General features: G+C 36.6%; 4 protein-coding genes across 7 annotated transcripts; 2 read left to right on the top strand and 2 right to left on the bottom strand.

Moving 5' to 3' along the window:
* The first annotated feature begins 147 nt into the window (after positions 1-147).
* LOC118264748 (myrosinase 1) lies at positions 148-12,065 on the top strand. Its single transcript, XM_035577369.2, has 7 exons — positions 148-203; positions 412-642; positions 8,922-9,037; positions 9,555-10,225; positions 10,486-10,788; positions 11,461-11,699; positions 11,867-12,065. Exons 1-7 carry the CDS (start codon positions 163-165, stop codon positions 12,024-12,026), a joined length of 1,761 nt encoding a protein of 586 aa, XP_035433262.2. The 5' UTR covers positions 148-162; the 3' UTR covers positions 12,027-12,065.
* LOC118264235 (signal recognition particle subunit SRP68-like) lies at positions 12,061-15,778 on the bottom strand. Its single transcript, XM_050707633.1, has 6 exons — positions 15,399-15,778; positions 14,547-14,668; positions 14,040-14,267; positions 13,520-13,708; positions 13,263-13,393; positions 12,061-13,177 (listed from the first exon to the last, which is right to left on the bottom strand). The coding sequence occupies exons 1-6, from the start codon at positions 15,493-15,495 to the stop codon at positions 12,148-12,150; spliced, it is 1,797 nt and encodes a 598-aa protein (XP_050563590.1). The 5' UTR covers positions 15,496-15,778; the 3' UTR covers positions 12,061-12,147.
* Positions 15,779-16,227: 449 nt separating this feature from the next.
* LOC118264285 (60S ribosomal protein L29-like) lies at positions 16,228-17,736 on the top strand. Its single transcript, XM_035576752.2, has 4 exons — positions 16,228-16,329; positions 16,461-16,515; positions 16,656-16,720; positions 17,582-17,736. Exons 2-4 carry the CDS (start codon positions 16,479-16,481, stop codon positions 17,699-17,701), a joined length of 222 nt encoding a protein of 73 aa, XP_035432645.1. The 5' UTR covers positions 16,228-16,329; positions 16,461-16,478; the 3' UTR covers positions 17,702-17,736.
* Positions 17,737-17,872: 136 nt separating this feature from the next.
* LOC118264280 (uncharacterized) lies at positions 17,873-22,920 on the bottom strand. 4 transcript variants are annotated; one of them, XR_007707607.1, is made up of 6 exons: positions 20,489-22,920; positions 20,225-20,279; positions 19,694-19,867; positions 19,274-19,447; positions 18,687-18,811; positions 17,873-18,315 (listed from the first exon to the last, which is right to left on the bottom strand). XR_007707607.1 is itself a non-coding variant. In XM_050707628.1 (5 exons), exons 1-5 carry the CDS (start codon positions 20,511-20,513, stop codon positions 18,796-18,798), a joined length of 444 nt encoding a protein of 147 aa, XP_050563585.1. In that variant the 5' UTR covers positions 20,514-22,920; the 3' UTR covers positions 18,366-18,795. The 4 variants fall into 4 exon arrangements, 1 of the variants encoding a protein (XP_050563585.1); XR_007707608.1 differs by having other exon boundaries at positions 20,696-22,920; XM_050707628.1 differs by lacking the exon at positions 17,873-18,315 and having other exon boundaries at positions 18,366-18,811.
* Between the last annotated feature and the right edge of the window lie 7 nt (positions 22,921-22,927).

Here is a 22,927-nt window from a genome sequence, read left to right as displayed (position 1 = left end):
TATTCACAACTAAACTAAAAAAAGTGCAGAATGCCAAACTAAGTAATCGAAGTCGTTAAATTTTCAGTTTTATTCTATGAACGATAAAGTTAACGATCCATTAAACTGGGGTAACATAATGTGCTTGTGTAATATGAATCCCACAAAAACATTTCATGTTAAATGTTGCCAAGACGAGACCATATAGCTCGCACTGTCAAAAAGTAATCAGATCCAGTGTGGAGCCAAGTTTGTAGGCGTGCAAACCGTGGACGTAACTGGCGAATCGGCCGCACGGACTTTTCGCTATTCGTCATATGAGCTTGAGCTTAAAAGTCTATTCAATCTTGTAAACTCTTTCCGTGCGCCCGACTCGCTTCGCTTCACTCCCGTGCCCCCAGATTTGATGCCTTTTCCTTATATTCGTGATAGTAACTGGTTGCTACTCACATGCCTTGAAGAAAGATGGAAATTGATAAAATTGGACAGGTCGTGTGTACAAATGATACCGACCCAACATAATCTAGATAGTTTCAAGTACATGTGTCAAAATACTGGATCAGCAGAGAACAGCGATAAAGAGCCTATAAATATGATTAGACGACTTGGTGGTCTCGCAATACTGCATAGTTACATAATGAAGATACTTGTGTTGTTGTTGTGGTAAGTTTTTATTTTTTTGAGATAAATATAGTATACTAGGTAGATAGGTACGGTAAAATATACATAGGTGCTGGATCAAGTTCCTAATAATTTTCCATTCACCACTTCTGTATCAATAGGGTAAACTTGCCCAATTCGTACCACTTAAGGAGAACCTCAAAAAGGTCATTGGGCGGAATCCGACCCGGTCGCGGACACGAATGAAAATGATATCAAATGAAAGAGTATAAATTTACTTAACACTAGGTATAACAATTTTTTTTTAAATCCATGGGAAAAAAGTTAGAGCCGAAATTAAGTCGCAACATATTGACATAATTCCCAAATCGTTTAATAGAGCTGAAAATTGGCATAGATGATGACTACTTGATTATAAACAAAATGTCAAAAATCCCCATCGATTTGACTTTTACTTAAAGAAATATTCAAGGTCAAAAGGTCAAAGTTACGGTTTTTTCCATTTTTCTCGAAAACGGTAAGTTTTATCGTACAAATATGTTCAACAGAGTGGTAGATCATACAATTTTCTACAAAAATGGTTCATCTCTTTTACTTTTACGACTTTCCATTCGTGAGATATCGCGGTTTTACCTTCCGCTCGGCTCCTATTAATTGTACGTAGCATTATGTTTTATAGGATAAGCATAAGTAGATAAATGTACTAATTAATAAAAAAAATAGTCGATTCGGACAACTACACTCGCGAGCAACCAAATCGACTCAACCTACATGTGCGCATTCGTAGATGTTTTCTTAAAAAAATACTGAATTGTTTTTAAATACCAATATACCATTAGAAAGCTTACAACTTCAGCTTTAAATTGGTACCATTATTATAAAAATTGTATCAGCACTTTTTAAAATATTTAACTTAATTCAGCGGACAAGAGTATTTGCTCACTACGACACCAACAAGTTATAACACAAACTACCCCTATAAAAGCTCCACATTAAGGTTAACTTTATCTGTGGCTTATCGAAAGTTGATCATACACATCTCCGTAAAAACGCCTCATTTTATTTCCAAAAAAATTATGGATAGGACACCAGAAAAAGCCGCTCTACTGGAACAAGGACTTAGTCAGCGAAGAGTTGCTGCTCCGCTGAGTTTGAGCCAATTTGCAGTATCAATAGTGTACAGAAGGTATCAAGATACTGGTGCCTTCAATCGAAGACCAAGAATAAGCCGCCACCGGTCCACCTCGGAGAGAGACGACCGTTTTATTATTTCAACTTCACTACGAAATCGTCACTTGACCGGTGTCGATGTTCAACAGGAACTCAGAAGAGTTCGAGGAGTGGCTGTCAGCGAGTGGACAGTACGGAGACGGTTGAAGGAAGCCAACCTCACCCCTAAACGGCCTGCCACAGGCCCGAAATTGACGACACACCACCGGTAAGCGCGCCTTCAATTTTTTAAGAAAACAACTACAAATGCGCACATGTAGGTTGAGTCGATTTGGTTGCTCGCGAGTGTACTTCTGGAGATTAGCGTGTTCTAACGAATTCTTCAGCTTAAAATATTTGTACTACTTCTGCGCAGTTTCCATCGATGCTCGCCTACTATTAAGCGTAACGTAATGTTTCATAAATTATAATCTTTCTCAATAAATGGACTATCAAATACAAAAGGTGTAATTCGATTTGCTCTTGTAGTTTTGGAGATTTGTGCGTTCAAAGAAACAAACTCTTTAGCTTATACATTAGCTTAATAAGTATTCCGGCGCTGTTTCAATTGCTTTGTACAGTTCTTATAGACCATTATTATATTGTGTTGGCTATAAAACATCACGCTATGATAACTAGGGGCCGAGCAACGGGTAAAACCGTGCGGGAGTGGTACTGATATTTAAGACTAAAGAGTTAATTATTATGTTATCGGCTTACTCACGTAATTGTTTGACTAGGAACTCTACTAGTTTCAAGCCATGCTAGAGGCTCATATTCATGAACAGCATTCCTCGATACACGACGCGGCGATTGTCGCGCTGCTACTGGTAGCGCTGTATGTACTGTAGCGCTGCTTGAAACTAGTCGAGTTCCTCGTCAAACAATTACGTGAGTAAGCCGATAACATAATAATTAATTTAGTATGTCTCACGAAACTTACAGAAAAAACTGAAGAGTTAGTTTGAATCTCCTAACGCGCTAATCTCCAGAACAACTACTACTGCGAATTGATTTTTATTTTTTAAATAGTTCACTTATCGAGGAAGGTTTTTAGGCTATAAAATGTTACGCGACGATCAACAGTGGCCGAGCAGCGGATAAGACCGAGCGGGAGTATCACTATTATTTTAAGCTGAATAGTTTGTTTGGACGCACTAATGTCTAGAACTACTCCGTTCGTATCAAATTATTATTTTTGTGTTGAATTGTCCATTTATCGAGAAAGGCGATACGCTATAAAACATCTCGCTACAATCAATATGAGTCGAGTAGCAGCTGAAACTGTGCGGGAGTAGTACTAATATTTAAAGTTGAAGAGTTTGTTTGAACACGCTAATCTCAAGAACTATTGACCTGAATCGAATTATTATTTTTGTGTTAAATAGTTTATTTATTGACTATAATCAATAGGAGCCGCGCAGCAGGTAAAATCGCGCGGGAGTAGCGAGTATTGTAGTAAACTGTGATTTATTTGATTAAAACCGTGATATCTCACGAATGAAAAGTCGTAAGAGTAAAAGTGATGAACCATTTTTGTAGAAAATTGTATGATCTACAACTCCGTCGAACATATTTGTACGATAAAACTTACCGTTTTCGAGAAAAATAGAAAAATTTTCGAGAAAAATAGAAAAAAATATAATTTTGACCTTTTGACCTTGAATATTTTTTTTACCTAAAGTGGGATAGATAGGGATTTTTGACATTTTGTTTATAATGATGTACCGTAAAACATGGCAACTTTACCATATTTTGGAACAAAAATCGAAATATATTTTTAACCATAAGACGCATAGAAACCAAAACTATATAATAATATTTAGAATTGTAGTCTATCTGGCTCACTTTACCGTAATCGTCATTATATACAAACACTTATTTTAGCCGTAGTAAAGAAAAAACAACATGGGTAAAGATACCAAATTTTTGGCAACTTTACCTACGCGCCGTATTCATCGTGTATTGCATATTAAAGAGTTGTTGAGGTACAGAGGGCTTCATCTAGGACCTCTTCGTATTATAATGCAAACAATATGAGGAAATCTATAAAGATAACGGCTACACAGACAGTCGGGAAAGTTGCCACGGGCTTCATCGTAATTTACATACAAATAATTTGTTACGCTCGGGGTTGTCAAAAAATGAGAATTATTTTTATGACATGTATATTTAAAAAAAAAATTATAAACCTTAAACCTAAAGTAAAAAAAAGCAAAAAAATCTTACATAAATATTGTTCCCTTTTAAACTAAATTAAGTTCTAAAATTTTAAGTATTTATGTTTAAAATTGTAAAAAAAGGCTCCAAAATAATGTTTAATCTTTTGACTTTTTAATTTTTTGTCTTCACTATGTCCATAGCTAATTTTAACATTACTTTCGTATACTTTTTATATTGTCTAACTCCGAGTTATCTGCGGTTTTGTTTCATGTGAGCCATTTTGGCTCTAAAACAAAAGGTATTATTAAATACATTATAACTTATCATCCAGGATATTCACTATTATGCTGGGAAATTTAGGTATTCGAAAATGGTTACATACACACAAACAAGAAAAAAACATTTATTGCCAACCCTAACTGTAGGTAAAGTTGCCACAAAGCAGGCCGTGGCAACTTTACCTAACCTGTGTCAACATTACCGAAGCGATTATTTATCAATAAATTAAAGAAAAAGCAATTACTGACATTACAACAGTAATCTCAACTATATTATACATTCAAGATCAAAATTTCACTCACCTGTGACATATAATTAAGGCTCTGTGAGCACAATTTAGGAACTACTAACTTTTAGCACATTTTCACGCACTACACTGTGACGGCCATTACTGGCATAATAGCAGTCTTGCGTCTACGCAAAATATAGTAAATATTTCCTTTTAATTTCTAAAAAATACTACTATTACAAAACAGAATTCTAGTGGGTAGATTTTTAGATAACTGCGTTTATACTGAATACCTATAGTATGGTAAAGTTGCCAAGGGTCCGGTAAAGTTGCCATAGTTTACCGGTACTTAACGTCTATGCGAATTTTCAGCCCTATGGAAAATATGTTAAGGATATTGATCACGCCGAATAAATAATTATGTAAAAGTTTATTTTTCTCCATACTCCCACATCCCACAAGAAAGCGACCCTTACCATGATAAACTAGACACATTTTAGTCATATATCCTGATAATTTCATTTCTGTCCGCCGTGGGTTTTTTTCCCATACAATTTGCCCATTGACCTTTTGGAAATGAACAATTATACACAGTTATTTATATTAAGTAACTAGCTTCCGCCCGCGACTCCGTCCGCGTGGATGTCGGTCTTCGCGTGGATTTTTTATTTCTCCATTTTGAGTAACTCTGACAATGACATCTTATAAATATCTATTGGACCCAAATACGGCTGGGTCCATAATAATTAAGGATATCCCTCTACTGCTGTTAAGCTTGCGTTCTGTAGTATAAAAGTGAAAAATTAATTTTTTTTTTCTACATATTTTTCCAGGATAAAAAGTATCTTATTTTATGCTCAGGATAATAAGGTATAACTATACCAAGTTTCATCGAAATCGAACCGTTAGTTTTCACGTGATGCCTGAACATAGAGATAGACAGAAAGACAAAAAAAAAAGATTGACAGATTTCAACGAAACTTGGTACAATTGTTCTTCATACTCCTGGGCAGGTTATAGTATACTTTTCATCACGCTACGATTAATAGGAGCAGAGCAGTGAAGGGAAATGTTGGGAAAATAGGAGAAATTACTCCATTTTTGAAGCTTTCCTCGCGTGTGCAGCCTTAATGGTTAAAGCTACATAGAAATAATGTATGACGGAAATGTTCTCCTTAAAATTGTTTAAAAAATATTCCACGACAGCAAATGTCTATCTTTTATGGTTGACTCACAAATTTACGTATGACTCCCGATAACTTAGCAGTTCGGAGCTTTCTGATTATACATATTTGTCTACTCTTACGTTTATAACACTCTCATTCATTCATTCATATTATAATAAATCTGTAGAAGAATAATTCTGTATATAATTATATTGAAAGAATTAATAGCAGGGGGTGTTACTGGATCGATACCAAACCCAAATATCTGATTAAAATGTTTCTTTGTCTGTCTGTCTGTATGTTCAGGCATCACGTGAAAACGAACGGTTCGATTTCGATAAAACTTGGTATAGGTAATTATACCTTATTATACTGGGCATAAAATGAAATACTTTTAATTTTTCAGTTTTATTCTACAGAACGCGAGCTCAACAGCAGTAGCTCAATAGAGGGATCTCCTTAATTATTATTGGCCTCGCCGTATTTGGGTCCAATAGATATTTATAAGATGTCATTGTCAGAGTTACTCAAAATGAAGAAATAAAACTTCCACGCGAAGACCGACATCCGCGCGGACGGAGTCGCGGGCGGAAGCTAGTAGGTAATAATGTTAACATTTTTTAATTAGGGATGAATGAGTGACATAAACGTAAGAATAGGTAGACAAATATAATCAAAAAGCTTCGAACTACTAAGCTATCGGGAGTTATACGTGTTATTGTGAGTCAACCATAAAAGATAGACATTTGCTGTCGTGGAATATTTTTTAAACAATTTTAAGAAGAACATTTCCGTCATACATGATTTCTGTGTAGCTTTAACCATTAAGGCTGCACACGCGACGGAAGCTTAAAAAATGGAGTAAGTTCTCCGGTTTTCCCAACATTTCCCTTCACTGCTCTGCTCCTATTGATCATAGCGTGATGAAAAGTGTACTATAACCTGCCCAGGAGTATGAAGAACAATTGTACCAAGTTTCGTTGAAATCTGTCGAGTAGTTTTTGTTTCTATAAAGAACATACAGACAGACAGACAAAAAATTTTCTGATTGCATTTTTGGCGTCAGTATCGATCACTAATCACCAATATATTTTATGTACAGAATTGACCTCTCTACAGATTTATTATAAGTATAGATTATAATTTCACTAATGTTCTATTAGTATTTCAACAAAAAATAACATAAATCTTGTAAACTTCTGAGAAATAAACAATTTTCTAAAACTTAAAAAAAGTACGATTTAAGACCATGCATCTTAAATCGTACTAGTATATCCTTAAATCGTACTTTGAGATCCTATCATTGGTTTACAGTCTTAAAAATCACAATCTTAATAATCTTCTCCTCTTTTTCTTAATCTTAATGTACCTAGATTAATTCTTATTAATACAGCGGATGGTCTTTGCCAAATCTTTCATCATACTTCACAATTACTGCATTTAATCATGTTTTCTTTTACGTCTTCTTGACATATTTTGCAATACCAACTGTCATTTTCATCTTGTTCTTGTTTCTTTTTCTTGTTTCCTTTTTGAGGTGTTTTCGTTTTCTTTAAATTTAGCTTCTTTGATATGGTCTTCTTCTTGGTTTCTTCTATTTTTATTTCGAGCTAAAATGTTGATGATGTTCATGTTGCCCTAAAATAGTAACAAAAATAATTAGAAACAATTAAATTAAAAAAAAAAAACAAAAAAAAATAATCAAGTAGTTAATATTCACTGTGAAATTAAAAATTGTTTTCCTAAATCGTACCGGTACGTTTTAAGAAGTTGCTGCGAGTACGAAATAGGCACAAGTATCAAATTAATTTCAAATTTGCCGCAAATAAAAACTGTCAACGAACAAGCCGGCTTTACTATGTGAAATATATTCACAAATATACGCATAAATATATAATAAACAGTTAACCTCCTGAGTACTGAAGTTCTAAATTTAGGACAACCAAAAAAATAAAATATTTTACCGAAGTGCACCAGTTTAGCATCAAGTTTTTTTCGTGAAACGAAACGTTGTAATTTTTAGTTAATAATTATAATTTTAATTTTAATTACGTGTGTAGACACCCTTGCGCCATCTCACCTTCTAAGTACTGCTGCATGCGCTGGTGCGGCTGCTTCCGCGGCAGAGGACCTCAAGCGGCGCAAATATTCTAACTTAGTTGGCAATTATTGTTTTGAGCCGTTTGGGGTCGAAACACTTGGGCCATGGGGTCCTGGTGCACATTCTCTGTATAAAGAAATTGCACATAAGCTATTCGATTCTACACGAGACCAAAAGGCTGGCTATTTCTTCGGTCAGAAGATAAGCATTGCCATACAACGTGGCAATGCGGCCAGTCTTCTGGGAACGTTCCCCAATGACAGCGATGCGGACGAGTACTTCGACGCCTAACCACGCCTAACCACGCCTAACGCCTTTATTTTAGTTTTAAGTTAGTTTTTATTCCTTATTTTTTTGGTATTTTTAAGTTGTAAATAATGTGTTAGTTTAGATTAATAATTATTCGTTATTTTAATTTTAATTATAATTTTATTTTTTCTTGTGTCTATATAATGGTAAGATATCATGTTGTAAAAATCAAATCAATAACGAAATAAAATACCCTCGGACTCAGGAGGTTAAACAACTTATGAACGGTATACTTGGAAGACAGTTCTTGTGAAGTATGCGAAAAAATTACTCAAAAAGTAAGAAAAAACTTACCTGTTCAATATTTTAGTCGGGAGCAACGTAACAGGTGTTTATTTGTCACATGGCAATATGGTCGACTATTATTGACATTTTATGCCACCAGAGGCACTGGTAACTATTACCCAATCCGAGATATAGACGAGGTACGATTTAGGCGCAGGTACGAATTAAGCAAGTTTACCCTACAATCAATTGGAGGAGGCCTGTTTTCAACAGTTGACGTTTTATGGCTTACTGCCTCATTGGTGGTCGCAAGGGCGACTGCCGGACAAGGGGTCTCGGGTTCGATTCCTGGGCCGGGCAAAGTATTGCTCGGCTTATTACGGTTTTTCGAAAAATTCTCAGTATTAGCACGGAGTGTGGAATTGTGACTAGCAATAGGCTCACTCCCTATTACATGGGGCTTATAATACAAATGGTGAAAAGTGGGTGTACATTGTATAGGCATTACGTGTTGTAATGAGCACCTCTGCCTATCCCTTCGGGGATAAAAGGCGTGACGTTGCGTTACCTGCTTAGCATCTTGGAGCAATTTTTTTTTAAATTTATTTATTGATATATATTCGTTCCCTTTTGTCCCTAGCTCTGCGGTAGCAGTGACATGTGGTAAGGTGAGACAAGGTAGAAAGTTTCCAGATGAATTTGTCTTTGGAGCTGCTACTGCCAGTTATCAAATCGAGGGAGCATGGAATGAAGATGGTAAGTATCTACTTAATATAACATGTAATTCTTTCTTACTAATATAGTCCCTTACGAGCTTAACAGCAAAAACGGTACGTGTAATAATTTTAGTTTGGAAAAAAATATTTGGAAATGAAATGCTTTCTTAAGGTAAACGTCCACAGACCCGCATCGCACGTAACGGATTTTAGTTTGTCTTGTATAATAGAAACTCAAACAACTGCGTCCACAGATCCGCATCGTACGGACCGCTCGTCGGCAATGCCTACATGCGATGCGTACTGATGACGTCATACGGAATGCGTACGATACAGGTCTGTGGACGGTTACCTTTAGGCGGACTTCGGATTGTTCTGTAACTGCGTGTGTTTGGTGCAATGTAGTTACTCTAATGATAGCTTTAAATGTTGTTAAGTATTGCTCTTTTATTTGTCATGCCAAGCCCGATTCCCCAACAACCCTTAAATTCAACGCACTTGTAACACCTCTGGTGTTTCGGGTATCCGTGTGATTTTTTAGTGCTTTGTAATTTCAGGGAAAGGAGAAAACATCTGGGATTATTTAGTCCACAATAATCCAGATGCGATTGCTGACCGTAGCACGGGTGACGTAGCGTGTGACTCTTACCACAAGTACAAGCGCGATGTAGAGATGATGCGAGAGTTGGGCATCGACTCCTACCGGTTCTCCATATCATGGTCTAGGATATTACCGACTGGCTTCCCGAACCAAATCAACGAAGCTGGCATACAGTATTATAATAACCTTATCAGCGAATTACTTAAATACAACATCGATCCCATAATAACATTGTACCACTGGGACCTGCCTCAAGCACTCCAAGATCTGGGCGGCTGGCTGAACCCTCTTATTGTTGACTGGTTTGAGGATTACGTTCATGTGGTGTACGAGAACTTTAGCGACAGGGTGAAGAGTTTCATCACAATCAACGAGCCCGCACAAGTTTGTTACGAAGGCTACGGGGTTGCTACAAAGGCTCCTTTGATGAATGTATCAGGAATCGGCGAGTACGTGTGCGCAAGACACATTGCCCTCGCGCACGCTAAAGCGTACCACCTGTATAACGATGTGTACAAGCCTCAATACGGTGGAGTGTGTGGTTACACCTTCGCTGTAGGCTCAACCGCTCCTCTCACGGATTCTGAAGAAGATAAATATGCTGTGGAGTTAATGGTCCAACAGCAGGTTTGTTACTAATGCACCTTATGCTCTTGATTGTTGGATCGCCTGATGGTAAACAATGGGCGCCACTCCCGGACACCCGCAGCGTTGTCCCATTCACTTGGCGAAACGTAAGGCGTTGTTTCACGCGGGTTGTCTGTGAGGCCGGAGGTATTACTCCGGAGGAGCCAGCACATTCGTGCCGAAGCAACGTCATTACCGTACTGTTGAATTACATATTTAAGTATCTACTTATATTTTATCGATCTTATAATTCTTTCCAGTGGGCAATATACAGCGACCCTGTATTTTCTAAAGACGGAGGGTTCCCTAAAGACCTTTTGGAGCTGGTTGCTGAAAAGAGCGCAGCGCAAGGCTTCCCGAAATCTAGACTAATCGACTTCACGGAGGAAGAGAAGGCCTATATTCGTGGTACTAGCGACTTCTTTGGCGTCAACCATTACTCTGGAGCCCTGGCTTCATTCTCTCTGTATACGCCCCAGGCCGTACCATCGTCTATGGACGATATTGGAGTGGGACAAATGGTACCTGATGATTGGCTTCAGTCTGCATCTGCGTGGTTTCAAGTATGTCCTTTTTAATTCCTGTTTTTATTATTATTAACTTTATTACCAAACGATAAAGTTGAAAATGTAGGTATTACAAGTTTATCAGATTAGAGTAGGTTGATGCGCTCGCGTTTTTATGTATCAACTTATTACCTAACCCCAGCTCGGTAGGTATTTATCAAAATAAAACAGTTGTTTTCCTAGTAGGTAGGTACCTACCTACCTACCTATAATATTATCTCCTTTTTAGAATAAAAAGTTGTATGTTTTGAAATACTCAAGTACTTAGGTATTACAATGATATGATAAATTTTATCATTCTGTTGTTATTTACTAGAATTGGAAATACATAAATATGTATGTATGACATTATCTCAATCGAAATTAGGTACATTGAGTTGCTAGATCAGTTTATTATACGAACGAATACATACTTACCGCTAAACATTTAGCGTGAATTCTATTTGCATTATTCTGTATCTTAGTTTTATCTTATACCAATCATACATATATAATTAACACTTCCATTTATATCACTCTTTCTATTAAAAATACTGCATCGAAATCCGTTGCGTCCATTTTAAAGATCTCGCATAGGGGCAGAGGCAAGGCAAGGCAGCGGAAAACAACTTTATTTTATACTGCCTTCGTAGTGATACCAGTTCTAATTCAATATTAATTTATTTGCAGAAAATGCCAGACAGTATGTACATCACATTGAAACTAATTAAGAATAGATATGGGGATATTCCTATCTACATTACGGAGAATGGTTGGTCGTCGTACGGAGGCATCGATGATGATAACAGAGTGGACTACTACAGATCTGCGTTAGAGGGCGTGCTAGACGCTTTGGACGACGGCATCAACGTCAAGGGCTATTACGCGTGGAGTCTCATGGACAACTTCGAATGGCTGGCTGGATACACGTAAGCATCTATAGCTAAATTTTTTATATTACCCCACACTAGGATTTCTGCATTTGTTCCCGTGTCTTTGATGCGTTCAACAATTTGTGGATCACATTGTAGTGAAATCTATAAAACTTACTTTGTTATAGCTATGTGGTATATACTGATTTCTTCATTGTTTACAGGGAATGTTTCGGTTTATACCAAGTGGATTACAAGGATCCTGAACGGACTCGTACGCCGAGAAAGTCAGCTTTTGTCTACAAACACATTATTAAGACGCGAATGGTCGACCCTGACTACGTACCCGAAACCACTGTCATGACCATCGACGAGGGACATTGATTGATTAAAACAATTGCAAAATAAATAAATAGACTAATTTGTTGTTGTATATAATTTGAACCTTTAAAAACAAATCCTGGTACATAGTAAAACCAATGAAAATGTATAAATAAATCTATGTTCACTTGTCACTTTTACCCCATCCCAAGAATCCTTTAACGAGTCCAGTGAGACCGGCGCCTTGCTTCTTGTTATCCGCTGCGCCGGTTTTATCGTCCAGGTTCGGAAACTCTACGAAGTTGCAAGCCAGGTCGAAGAACAGCGGCTTGCAAGGAATGGCTTCCATAGACGGTGGCATTTTGTACACGTTCGGGTTCTTTGTAAGGACTTGAGTGTCCTCTCTGTACTCGTCCAAACGATCGACTAGAGGCTTCTTGTCCTTGTACGACTTGCCACTCGTATACTTGGTGTCCTCATCTTGATCTTCATCATCCTCCAGCACAGAGTCGGCATGCACCTCGAACTTGCAGCTCTCGATGTCTTTCTTCAACATTTGCAGCTTCTCCACCAGGCGCTTGTCATCCAGCTTGGTTTTGAGCGACTCGGCGGAGTAGTTGCTACATCTCTCCAACATAGCGAGAGCTTCCCTGAAGCGACGGAGTCCAGTGAGCACCTGAGCGATGTAGTAGCAACGGAACGCGCGGTATGCTTTCGTCAATGTCTCTATTTCCTGTTGGTATGCCGCATCGTTTTCAAAGCCAGGCAGCTGCTGCAACTCGGTTAAGTTCTGCAAGATGATCTCGTAGAGTCTCGTCAGGTCCTGGGGCCGGACCTTCTTGCCGTCGATCTGTATGTTGTTCTTGCGAGCTTCCTCAGCCTGCTGGACCAGCAAGTTGTTCCTGTCGATGGTGCGCATCAAGCGCAGGTACATCAAGTAAGACAGCAAGTAGTTGATGCCAGACATCTGGATCTCGGAAGCAGACTTCAGCTTGGGATCGCTTTTGATTTCATCCTTGATGGCTGATATGGCGTCCTTGCAATCCATCAGAATATTTTCGAGGATATCAATCTTGGCCTGGACAGAGTCTGCGTTGGCGACGGACTTGTCAAGATCTTGTAATGCTATGAGGAAGAGTCGCACTTTCTCGGGCTTCACACTTACTTTGCGGCCGCGCCATTCCACTTCATGCATCACACCAGAGCGAGACTCCCTGTAATAATAACGGTCATCATATCCACATTTTCAAAAATGAAACTCATATTATAAGTTTTGTCACTAACGTAATAAGTACTAACTTAGCTTGCGCCATGAGTGAGTCCAGGTTCTCGATGAGTCCCTGGCCGCGCATAGCCACGAGGTCGCCGGCCGCCGACTCGTCGCCGATGTTGTAGGCGCAGTAACGAAGGCTAGGCTTCAGCTCTTCCACCTAAATATAAAGTCATCTTCCATAAGAAATGAGAAGATTTTACAAGAGGCAGATAGATAAAGTACTTAGTACCCACTCTAACTTTTCTTTCTATTTTTGGAGACATTTGAAAGTATACTTTAATACCTTTTGCTTGTACGGCAAGCGCTCATCCTCGGGTAATGCAGCGCATAGTTTCTCGAGCACAAGTTGCGCGCGATGCAGCGCCTCCGCGGCGGGGCGCCACTGCTGCAGCTCCACCAGCAGCGCGCCGCCCAGCCACGCCGCGTACGCGCCCGCCTCCAGCTGCGTGCGCGCGTCGCAAACTCCACTTTGCTACAGATGTAACAAGACTCATAGTTTAAATGCACGTCTTTGCAATATAACAACGATCTGTTACTGTCAATGTTTAATATCGCAAAATCTAACATTGCCCCACATTAGGATTTTCTCCTGTGTCGTGGGCGTTTACAAACATACAAGTTCACATACACATGACACCCAGACCCGAAGCAACAATTTGTGGATCACACAAAGAGTTGCTCCGTGCGGGAATCGAAGCCGCTACCCGTTGCGCGGCAGCCAGTTGCCCAGCCACCGCACCAACCGTGCAGTCAAATTATATCAATCATAGACAAGGATATTGATAAAACAGTTAGCTATTTACCTCGCACAACTGCAGAAGAGTCTGCGCGTGAGCATATGCCTTCTTTAGCCGAGAGACTAGATGGAACTTCTTCCGTGGCTCAGTATTGGCCTCTTGCCTTAGCTGCATGGCGTGTGCCCAGGCCCTCTCGGCTTGAAGTAAGGGCACACAGAGAAGACGGCTCTCGGCTGATGTCGCCGTCAAGTGCACGGTTGTGACGTCACGACGACGGTAGTGACGCCTATCACCCTGTGGAAAGCATGTGAATAATGTTAATATTTGGTTACTTGAGGCAGAATCTAGACACATTTTGTTTAGATAAAAGTTAGTTAGTAAATTATTAATATAGTTTTGTACATTTGGTCAGTATCTGGTCAGGTTTTGATTATTTAGACTACTTGAGACTGACTGCAGGCAGAGTAGTAAATAGTTACTAAAGGAGGTTAAAAGTTATTGACACTTGTCAGACTGTGGTGTCAGGTTGGTATTTACCATTTTAACTCTCAGTTAAAGTGTTAGAGTACCCACCTGTGGTATTTTGAGGACTTTGCGCAGTCTCCTGAGACGCCTTGAGCAATATCCTCTGTAGCGCTGGTAGTCACCATGGCGAAGACCATGTTGTTGTTGGGCATCCTTAGTTATGCGGAATACTGATTGGCTAGTTCAGGAAACGTTATTTAACACAAACAGAAGGCTGAAACCCAAATTGATGTTAAGAATAGTCTAGTGGGAAAAAAATATTACTTTAAATTAATTCAATTAGATTATCTGATTTCATATTATACCTAGAATGGCTTGTATTTGAACACAAATTTATTGAAAACAATTATGTAACTTATTTTAGATTATTGTTTCATGTTTATGAGCATTAATTAAGTATATTCATAGCTTCATTACATAGTAATTAGTACATTGTGTCTCGTACAATGTACAATGCTCTTGAAACTCATCCACTGTGTCTAAAATTGAATATTATGATTATGTTTCATTTTTGTAACTTTATGTAAACTTAAATCAGAGTACCCATGACCTATAAAATGGAATTTCTGACACTTAGTGAAACAGAACATATTGCATGGTAGAATTTATAAACTACATATTTTTCTCACTAGAAAACTTTATTTTATAACAATACAACTGAGAGTGCTAGCAATTATAAAAAAGACAGTACAAAACCACATGCTAGTAAAGGAAATAAAAAAATATATAGTTAGTTTACGAATAACCAATAAGATTATTATTAGGATTTGGACTGCATTAAAATATTGGACTTTAAACACAAGTTCTCAAATGTATGGGTAAATATTATGTAAAACAAGTAATGAAATTATATTTTTTCATTGAAAATGTGAAGATATATTAGCATTTTCAAAAGGATACTTTCTAATGATAACAGTCTTGGAGACTTGACTTCTTTATCACTTTCTTCGGAAGTTATAGGTTTAGCATCCCCGGAATCACCTTCTAACACAACCATTGTGACTTGCCACTAATTTTACTGTTTATTTTAATTTAATTTTGCGATATTTTATTTCGATTTTATTTTAATTTATAAAGACAGCTTTCAGACAACACGACACATGTTATACATTCTAGGCCAGACATTAACTACATTTATGACATGATTGTTTTGTCCTTCTCCCTCACACGTTCACAATCGCGTCTGTGTGAAACAAGCAAAGGTAGTTAGCTTATGCTATACAACCGCTTTTCGTTACGGAGGAACATGAAACTTTACGCATTGACTGGCACGTCATATGACAATGACAACTTGACGTTGATCGTTTTAATACATATTGGATGTTACCATTACAAAAACGTAAAAACATAAAAGCCCAAAGCTACGATGTGTATAATTTTTATTTTATTGAAACTTTCAATATAGATATTACACATAATATTTACAACTAGAAAAAAAAAATATTATAAACTTAAATTTATTTACTATTTACAAAGAATTAATGATGATTTTTTTATTAATTTTAATTAGAATTTATAAAAAATGGTTCTTTTAATGTAAGAGTTATAAAAATATCAAAGACAGTTTTGAAAGTATAACATTTATATTTATTTTATTTTAATAATTCTTATTAAAACGGAACGCAGTTGACACGATCGTTCACGTTCCAGTATATTTATTTTATATTTTTAACATAAAACCATCGGTACGACCGAAACAGCAATATGACAAATAAGTAAGAGTAAAAGAGATACCAGTAGTGTCATGCTTATAAACCTATATTTAGACTGTTCGCATTTGACATTCAGGCCGGATTGTTTTCCTCTTGTCTTTTTCTCTTGCTGTTTTTAGGTTAGTGTTTCCAAGTTTTGAAATAATTCCTTAAATATCTTGAAAATCTTTTCATATTGAATAAAAGTTCTTTATTCTCGTTGTAAAGTTAGTGATAAATATTGTAATATTTATATTATTTTCTATTTCAGAACTCGCAATTTGACGAAATGGCAAAGTCAAAGAATCACACAAATCACAACCAAAGTGAGTATTTAAAACTTGTTTAACTATCTGAAAGACTATTAGTTCCTGTGAAAATTAATAAGTTAAGCTCAACATGTTTGTATTCTAGTGTGGTTAGATTTTGGGAAATGTAAATAAAACGAAATGTATCTTTATTTCAGACCGCAAAGCCCACAGGAATGGCATCAAAAAGCCTACAAAACAGAGGCACGAATCCACCCTTGGCGTAAGTACACCACATTTCTCTCCTCTATAGTTCTCTAATTGCAAAATGTGTTTGTTTACTCCTCTTAATATCGAAATAGTGAAAGGAAATTAAAGTCATAGTGCAATGTGAGACCACTAATTTGAATTAAAGATGAATGTGATATTTGGTGAAACTTATTTAAACAGATGTTTAAGTGTTACACAATTAAAGACAAGCTTTGTAAGCCAAGCTCTAAGGAACCTATCCTTATATTATGCACTGACTCACTTATAAATTAAGCTGAATGTGTTGATCAAAAATATTCAAATATTTTGAGTTTTACAAGTCATTTACTACTTATTAGAACATCATATGAGTCTCCCATCAGTCATTATTAGCTCTTATTTATAGTCCCATATAGGTACTATTGTGAAATCCCATACTAATGGTATATGACTAGTAATTATCATACCCTTACCTGGTATAATATGACAACAGGCTCCCCCTACTATACATGATCCTCATAACATGTAAATGGATTCAGGGACAGCAGTTTTCATAATATTATAATTTAGTCTACAATTTCTATATCACCTATCACCTGTTATACCATAACTATTTTAAGTATTATTTTAAGTACATAGAACTAAGTTAACCTCTTGCATGTTTGGCCTTGGCAAATGTGCTGTCTTATGCTATGCGCCAACATAGCGCATAATATACTTGATGAGTTATTAAAACAGCTTTACTTTGATACTAAGTTTCCCTTGCCTCGTAAATATTTTTGAATACTATATTAGATTTATTCAACCTAACTGCTCTCCTGAGACATTGATTTTTTTGCAATCATTAACATTTGATACAAGAAATATAAATTAATAATACTCCTTTGTTTAACAGATGGACCCTAAGTTCTTGAGGAACCAAAGGTTCTGCAAAAAAGGCAACCTGAAACCAGCAAAGCAGCTTGCCCGTGCCGCAGAAAGGAAAGCCACACGAGAAGCCAAGGCTAAGAAATGAACATCTAGGTGTAAGGAAATAAAAACTTAAAAATATTCTCGAGTTTCATTTTTTAACATCAATATAGCATCCCATATTATTAGACAGATAACAAAAATATGTTTGAAGGCTTGTTCTGGCTGTGCCCATTAGGTTTTTTGATTTTATACAATATATAATATTTAAACCTTTTTGACACCACTATAATATCAGAAATTAAAATTAAATCTTGATTATATCTTTGGATAAGTTTTGTGGAGTTTCTGTCAAAAACTTCATCTATCCAGAGTACTAAATTCGGTCATAAAGGAGATATTAATATTTCTGCCGATATTGTCTGTGGTTGAAAAAAATATTTCTTAGTTTTGGATTAAAAAATATTACGGGCTTTATCATGAATGACGATAAATGAGAATAATATTCATACCGCCTGTTTCTTGTCCATTTATGGAATAAAAAAGTATGCTTTTATTTATTTTTTTAATTATATTCATAACATTAGGTATAGCAAATGATTCAATAGGAAATAGTATTGACGTCAGTAAGCTCCACACTCCACCGGTCCGTAGTGGTAGTGGCGCCGCAGTTCTCTGCATGACTATCCTTGAAGTGTTATATCATGTCCCCAAGTTTGCCTGAAAATAGAATTATTATATAAGTTAAGTAGATATTCCGTATCATTTAATTAAGTAGTACGATCAACAATGTTCCCTGCCCTTGAAGCGTGGTAAACAAAAGGGGCGTTTGTTTAAATCCACGCTGCGTTACGTTTACAAAAACACAATTTCACATAGGTTACATGACACCCAGACGCGGAACAACAATACGGGGAACACACACACATTTATCCGTGCGGGAATCGAACCTGCGACACGTTGCGCAACAACTCATACATAACTGATAACATTAGTTATCTGTAACATGTACGGCTGGGTGTAACATGTATTAGTATATTATTTTCTATTTATCTCTACACGAAAAAAAAAAAAAAACAAAAATGTCTTACCTGTCTAGCAGTGGTGTCCAGTCACATTTTCCGAATTCGATTATAACTCTCGTGTGTCACTTCACTAGTATTAGAACGAAGTACGTAATTCATTAGTTTCCTTCTTTGTTTAACTTCGTCTTTGGCTGAAATGAAAATTTACTTTAGAACTGGAGCACGTGTGCAAAACTCTTATTTAGGTACCCATGTACTACGTAGGTTGGTATCCCTATACATCCATCCATGGTACCTATATACCCAGTTATTATCTAATAAGTAGCTTAAAAAATACAATATGGCAATAAATAAATTATTGAAAATTAATAGGTAACTAAAGTTCAGCAGTTCTATAATCAAATTGATAAAAAAAATGTATTTACTAAAATTTAATTAGGTACCTACGGTAACATCGGGTTTCTTTGACCCTAAGAGGTAACTTTGACCCACATTCTATAACCAATAGGAATCCAGAACAAAACGTATATTCGTTTTTCATTGGTCTAAAAGTTTGGGTCAAAGTTACCCTCTAGGGTGAAAGAAACCCGATGTTACGGTACGTAAAGTGCTTTGGGGACATGAAAAAAAAAATAGAATTTTAAGTTACCTACCGACAATATTCAACTATCTCCTCCAACTGCCAGTTCCTCATTTTCCCGGTGTGTTTTCGGCAGATTGGGCACACCTGTGTCTGTTCTGTGCACTTACTGCACATGTTGTGCCCAGACTCGCACTGGTAAATCGGTGCCCTCAGTGGCATCATGCACAGGCATTCAGGAACTGATCTGTTAAAAAAAAAATACTAAAATTTAATTAGGTACCTACGGTAACATCGGGTTTCTTTGACCCTAAGAGGTAACTTTGACCCACATTCTACAACCAATAGGAATCCAGAACAAAACGTATATTCGTTTTTCATTGGTCTAAAAGTTTGGATCAAAGTTACCGTCTAGGGTCAAAGAAACCCGATGTTACGGTACGTAAAGTGCTTTGGGGACATGAAAAAAAAAATTGAATTTTAAGTTACCTACCGACAATGTTCAATTATCTCCTCCAACTGCCAGTTCCTCATTTTCCCGGTGTGTTTTCGGCAGATTGGGCACACCTGTGTCTGCTCTGTGCACTTACTGCACATGTTGTGCCCAGACTCGCACTGGTAAATCGGTGCCCTCAGTGGCGCCATGCACAGGCATTCAGGAAACGATCTGTTAAAAAAAAAATAGATTTGATAAGTATAAAAGTAATCAAATGGTCGATGGGTAAGTCGATAAATATTTTATAGTGGCACAAAAACATTAATTTTAACAACAATTTATGACGTCATTAATATTTTTGCGTCAAATTATCATGTAACAGTCCATTCCTAGGTTTTTGTATTTCGTGATTAGGTATGTGTTACAAAAAAAAAAATGGATATACCTAAGATACTTAAATAAAAAATAGCATTAAATTATTGTTAAATCAATTGTGTAATGGAAGTATAATTTTGTTCAATCGGTATTTTTATATTAAAAATCTTCGGTTGACTGAGGAAACATAAATATCAAATATGGAACTATTACCTATAACTAGGTTTGTAGAACACCCGCTTAATTCCTGATGGCTGACGAGTTACTCCTGAAAAGGAATAAAATATTTGGTAGAATGTGTTAAAAGCTAGTGATATTTTGCAATTTATAATGAGTTTCTGCACTAAGCTTACAATTTATTAATATTACACAAACAAGAATAAATCAAGCAAAAATAAATCTGTCGGTAGGCAAATAATATTAATAGGTACAATCGGGCTTAGATAATAATGTATCCACAACTTTAAGTTTACTTACCATCATTTTTCGTAGATTTTTCCATAATGAAACTGTTAATGTTCCAATGAAATAAGTAGATATGGTATTAGATCCTCAGGGACTCCGTTCAACAACTGTTATAGTAGCGTTTAGAAAACGGTATTATATAGGTATGCGTATAGGAACCTTAATGACGGAAAGTTAATTAGATAGTTAAGTACTAATTATTATAAATGAGGTACTTACCTAACTAGGTACCATTTGGGTAACAAATTGTTCAATGCTCTGTCACTATTTAATTAAGTTTCATCACAAAACTAGTTTATAATAAAATTGTATAATCACCATCAATCTTTAGACCGTCAGATTGGCCGGCTCCAAAAAAACAACCAATCAGAGCGCCGAACGCTCTCGTTTGGATGAAATTAAACGTAAAGCAAACTCGTACTAAGGGTACTGTTTTCAGAACTAGACAATGTTTTTTTTTATGGGATAGGAGGTAAACGAGCAGGCGGTTCACCGAGTAAGTAGTCAACTCGGACCACATACTTACGGCCCATTTGGGACGAGTTGGGGAAATTAAAAATAAATTAAGTTTTTAGTGGTCAACTCGTCCCACTATTTTTTTTGTATGGATTTTTAAACTTTGTCAATGTTTGGTACAGTTAGCAACACAAGATTAAAAATATTTTTTTTCGATTATTTCATATTAAAAAATCCTGACGAAGTAAGAACCTCTTTTTTTAGTGTCGGTTAAATAATTTATTACCTAATTTTTTTTAGCAATCGCACAAATTCATGTGTTAACCAAAATTACTAAGAATAGTAAACATGTGTGGCTTAAACAATGGTCATGGCGGTCACTTATGAAGTAAATGATAACATAGATAGAATGAAGTTCCTGGAAAATCTTTTTTTTTCAACAAAGTAATAGAACTTCATTATTTCCACACTAACCCTTTTGCTACTAACTGTACCTTATCTCATTGTGGTAGTGACGTGGGACGAGTTGACCACTAAAAATATTATTTTATTTTATTTTCTGCAACTCGTCCCAAATGGGCCGTAGGTATGTGGTCCGAGTTGACTACTTACTCGGTTCACCTGACGGTAAGCGATGAGTTCCACTCAAGGACACTCGCAACTACCAAAGGAGTCACAGGTGCGTTGCCGGCCTTTTAAAAAGGAATATCTCTTTTCTTGCAGGTTTAAAGGTAGTATCGGTTCGGAAATACCGCCGACGATAGCTCATTCCACAGTCTAGCTGTGCGAGGCAGACAGTTTCGAGAGAAACGCAGTTGTTGCCTACCAACTATCTATATGATATGTTAATAATCATATCATCTAAATGAAAAAGAAACAAAATAATCATTGTAGTCTTTATTTTTTAAGTCTACTGAATACAGGCTGTTATAATGCCTAGTTACGTACATTGTAATCAAGTATAATAAGAATTAACAATAATAAAACAAAATAATAATTGAATATAGGGATCTAATACCTAGGCAGGGTCTAGATACATCATACTTATACTAATTAAAATATCTTAGGAATTGTTTAGGTACACAATTTGTAGTCAATTAATATAAAAAATTAACAATTTTTGTGACCAATGATCATAGTCATCATCAGCATCTATAGACCCTTTGAGTCGGAGTGAGTCCCAAACATTATGTAGGTATTTAGGTAAGTAGGTACCTAATTACAAAAAGGTGTTGAAATACTGACCCAATTAATAAAAATACTCTTCAATGAGTAATTGTAATATTTCCTCAATTTTCTTCCGATCGGAGCTAATCCAAGCGAAATATTTTAAATTTCACTCGGACCATACCCCAGGAGGAAATATAGTACCTACCTACCTGATTATTTATTTATACCTATTAAATTTTTGTAATTGGTCAACAGGTAGGTACTTGCATGTTTTTTAAAAAGAAACAAACAACAATTTATTTTCCGACTCAACGATTCTTGATACGATAATTTCTACCAATTCCTCAAATCTATAATAATCTTAAAAATATTTAATAAAATGTCCCTTTCCCATGATTTAGGAAACTACTAAGTAGGTACAAATTAAAAAAGTGCACAATATCTAGGTAATAATTAAAAAGTGCGCAATATCTATTTATAAGTAATATAACTAAATCGATCATTAGTGATTAGTTTTAATTAGAGGCCAAAACTTATTTTTCGTGTCTTACACAATGTGACATCATAATCGATACATTTACCATTACCTAATTAGGCAGAAGCGGCGTTAGGGTACGACGAGGTACATCCTCGCCTCCCGGATGAAGGCTACTGAGCGGGATCGCGAAAGGGATCGACCCTTTAGCGATCCCGCTCAACTTCTCGTAGAAGGCGTCGTGGAGGCAGCCGTCTTTTTTTACATTTGATGGGTCGAAGTTTGGCCGCTATCTCACCTGATGGTAAGTGATGATGCGGCCTACGATGGAGCACGTCTGCCTATTCACT

Source organism: Spodoptera frugiperda, unplaced genomic scaffold (assembly GCF_023101765.2).
Source record: "Spodoptera frugiperda isolate SF20-4 unplaced genomic scaffold, AGI-APGP_CSIRO_Sfru_2.0 tig00001167_1, whole genome shotgun sequence".
Lineage (NCBI taxonomy): Eukaryota > Metazoa > Arthropoda > Insecta > Lepidoptera > Noctuidae > Spodoptera > Spodoptera frugiperda.
Note: the sequence above shows the minus strand (reverse complement) of the source record. Positions and strands in the feature narration are given on the sequence as shown.

Bases quoted from the DNA above. Each gene is read 5' to 3' on its own strand.
- LOC118264285 (XM_035576752.2), top strand. From the start codon at position 16,479: ATGGCAAAGTCAAAGAATCACACAAATCACAACCAAA. The intron at 16,516-16,655 runs GTGAGTATTTAA...TCTTTATTTCAG, and splicing joins TCACACAAATCACAACCAAA to ACCGCAAAGCCCACAGGAAT. The intron at 16,721-17,581 runs GTAAGTACACCA...TTTGTTTAACAG, and splicing joins GGCACGAATCCACCCTTGGC to ATGGACCCTAAGTTCTTGAG.
- LOC118264280 (XM_050707628.1), bottom strand. From the start codon at position 20,513: ATGGAAAAATCTACGAAAAATGATG. The intron at 20,280-20,488 runs GTAAGTAAACTT...ATTCCTTTTCAG, and splicing joins AAAATCTACGAAAAATGATG to GAGTAACTCGTCAGCCATCA. The intron at 19,868-20,224 runs GTAATAGTTCCA...TTTTTTTAACAG, and splicing joins TTCTACAAACCTAGTTATAG to ATCGTTTCCTGAATGCCTGT.
- LOC118264748 (XM_035577369.2), top strand. From the start codon at position 163: ATGTTGCCAAGACGAGACCATATAGCTCGCACTGTCAAAAA. The intron at 10,226-10,485 runs GTTTGTTACTAA...AATTCTTTCCAG, and splicing joins AGTTAATGGTCCAACAGCAG to TGGGCAATATACAGCGACCC. The intron at 10,789-11,460 runs GTATGTCCTTTT...ATTTATTTGCAG, and splicing joins CTGCATCTGCGTGGTTTCAA to AAAATGCCAGACAGTATGTA.
- LOC118264235 (XM_050707633.1), bottom strand. From the start codon at position 15,495: ATGGTTGTGTTAGAAGGTGATTCCGGGGATGCTAAACCTATAACTTCC. The intron at 13,709-14,039 runs GTAAATAGCTAA...TTACATCTGTAG, and splicing joins CTCTTCTGCAGTTGTGCGAG to CAAAGTGGAGTTTGCGACGC. The intron at 13,394-13,519 runs GTATTAAAGTAT...CTTTATATTTAG, and splicing joins GCTTGCCGTACAAGCAAAAG to GTGGAAGAGCTGAAGCCTAG.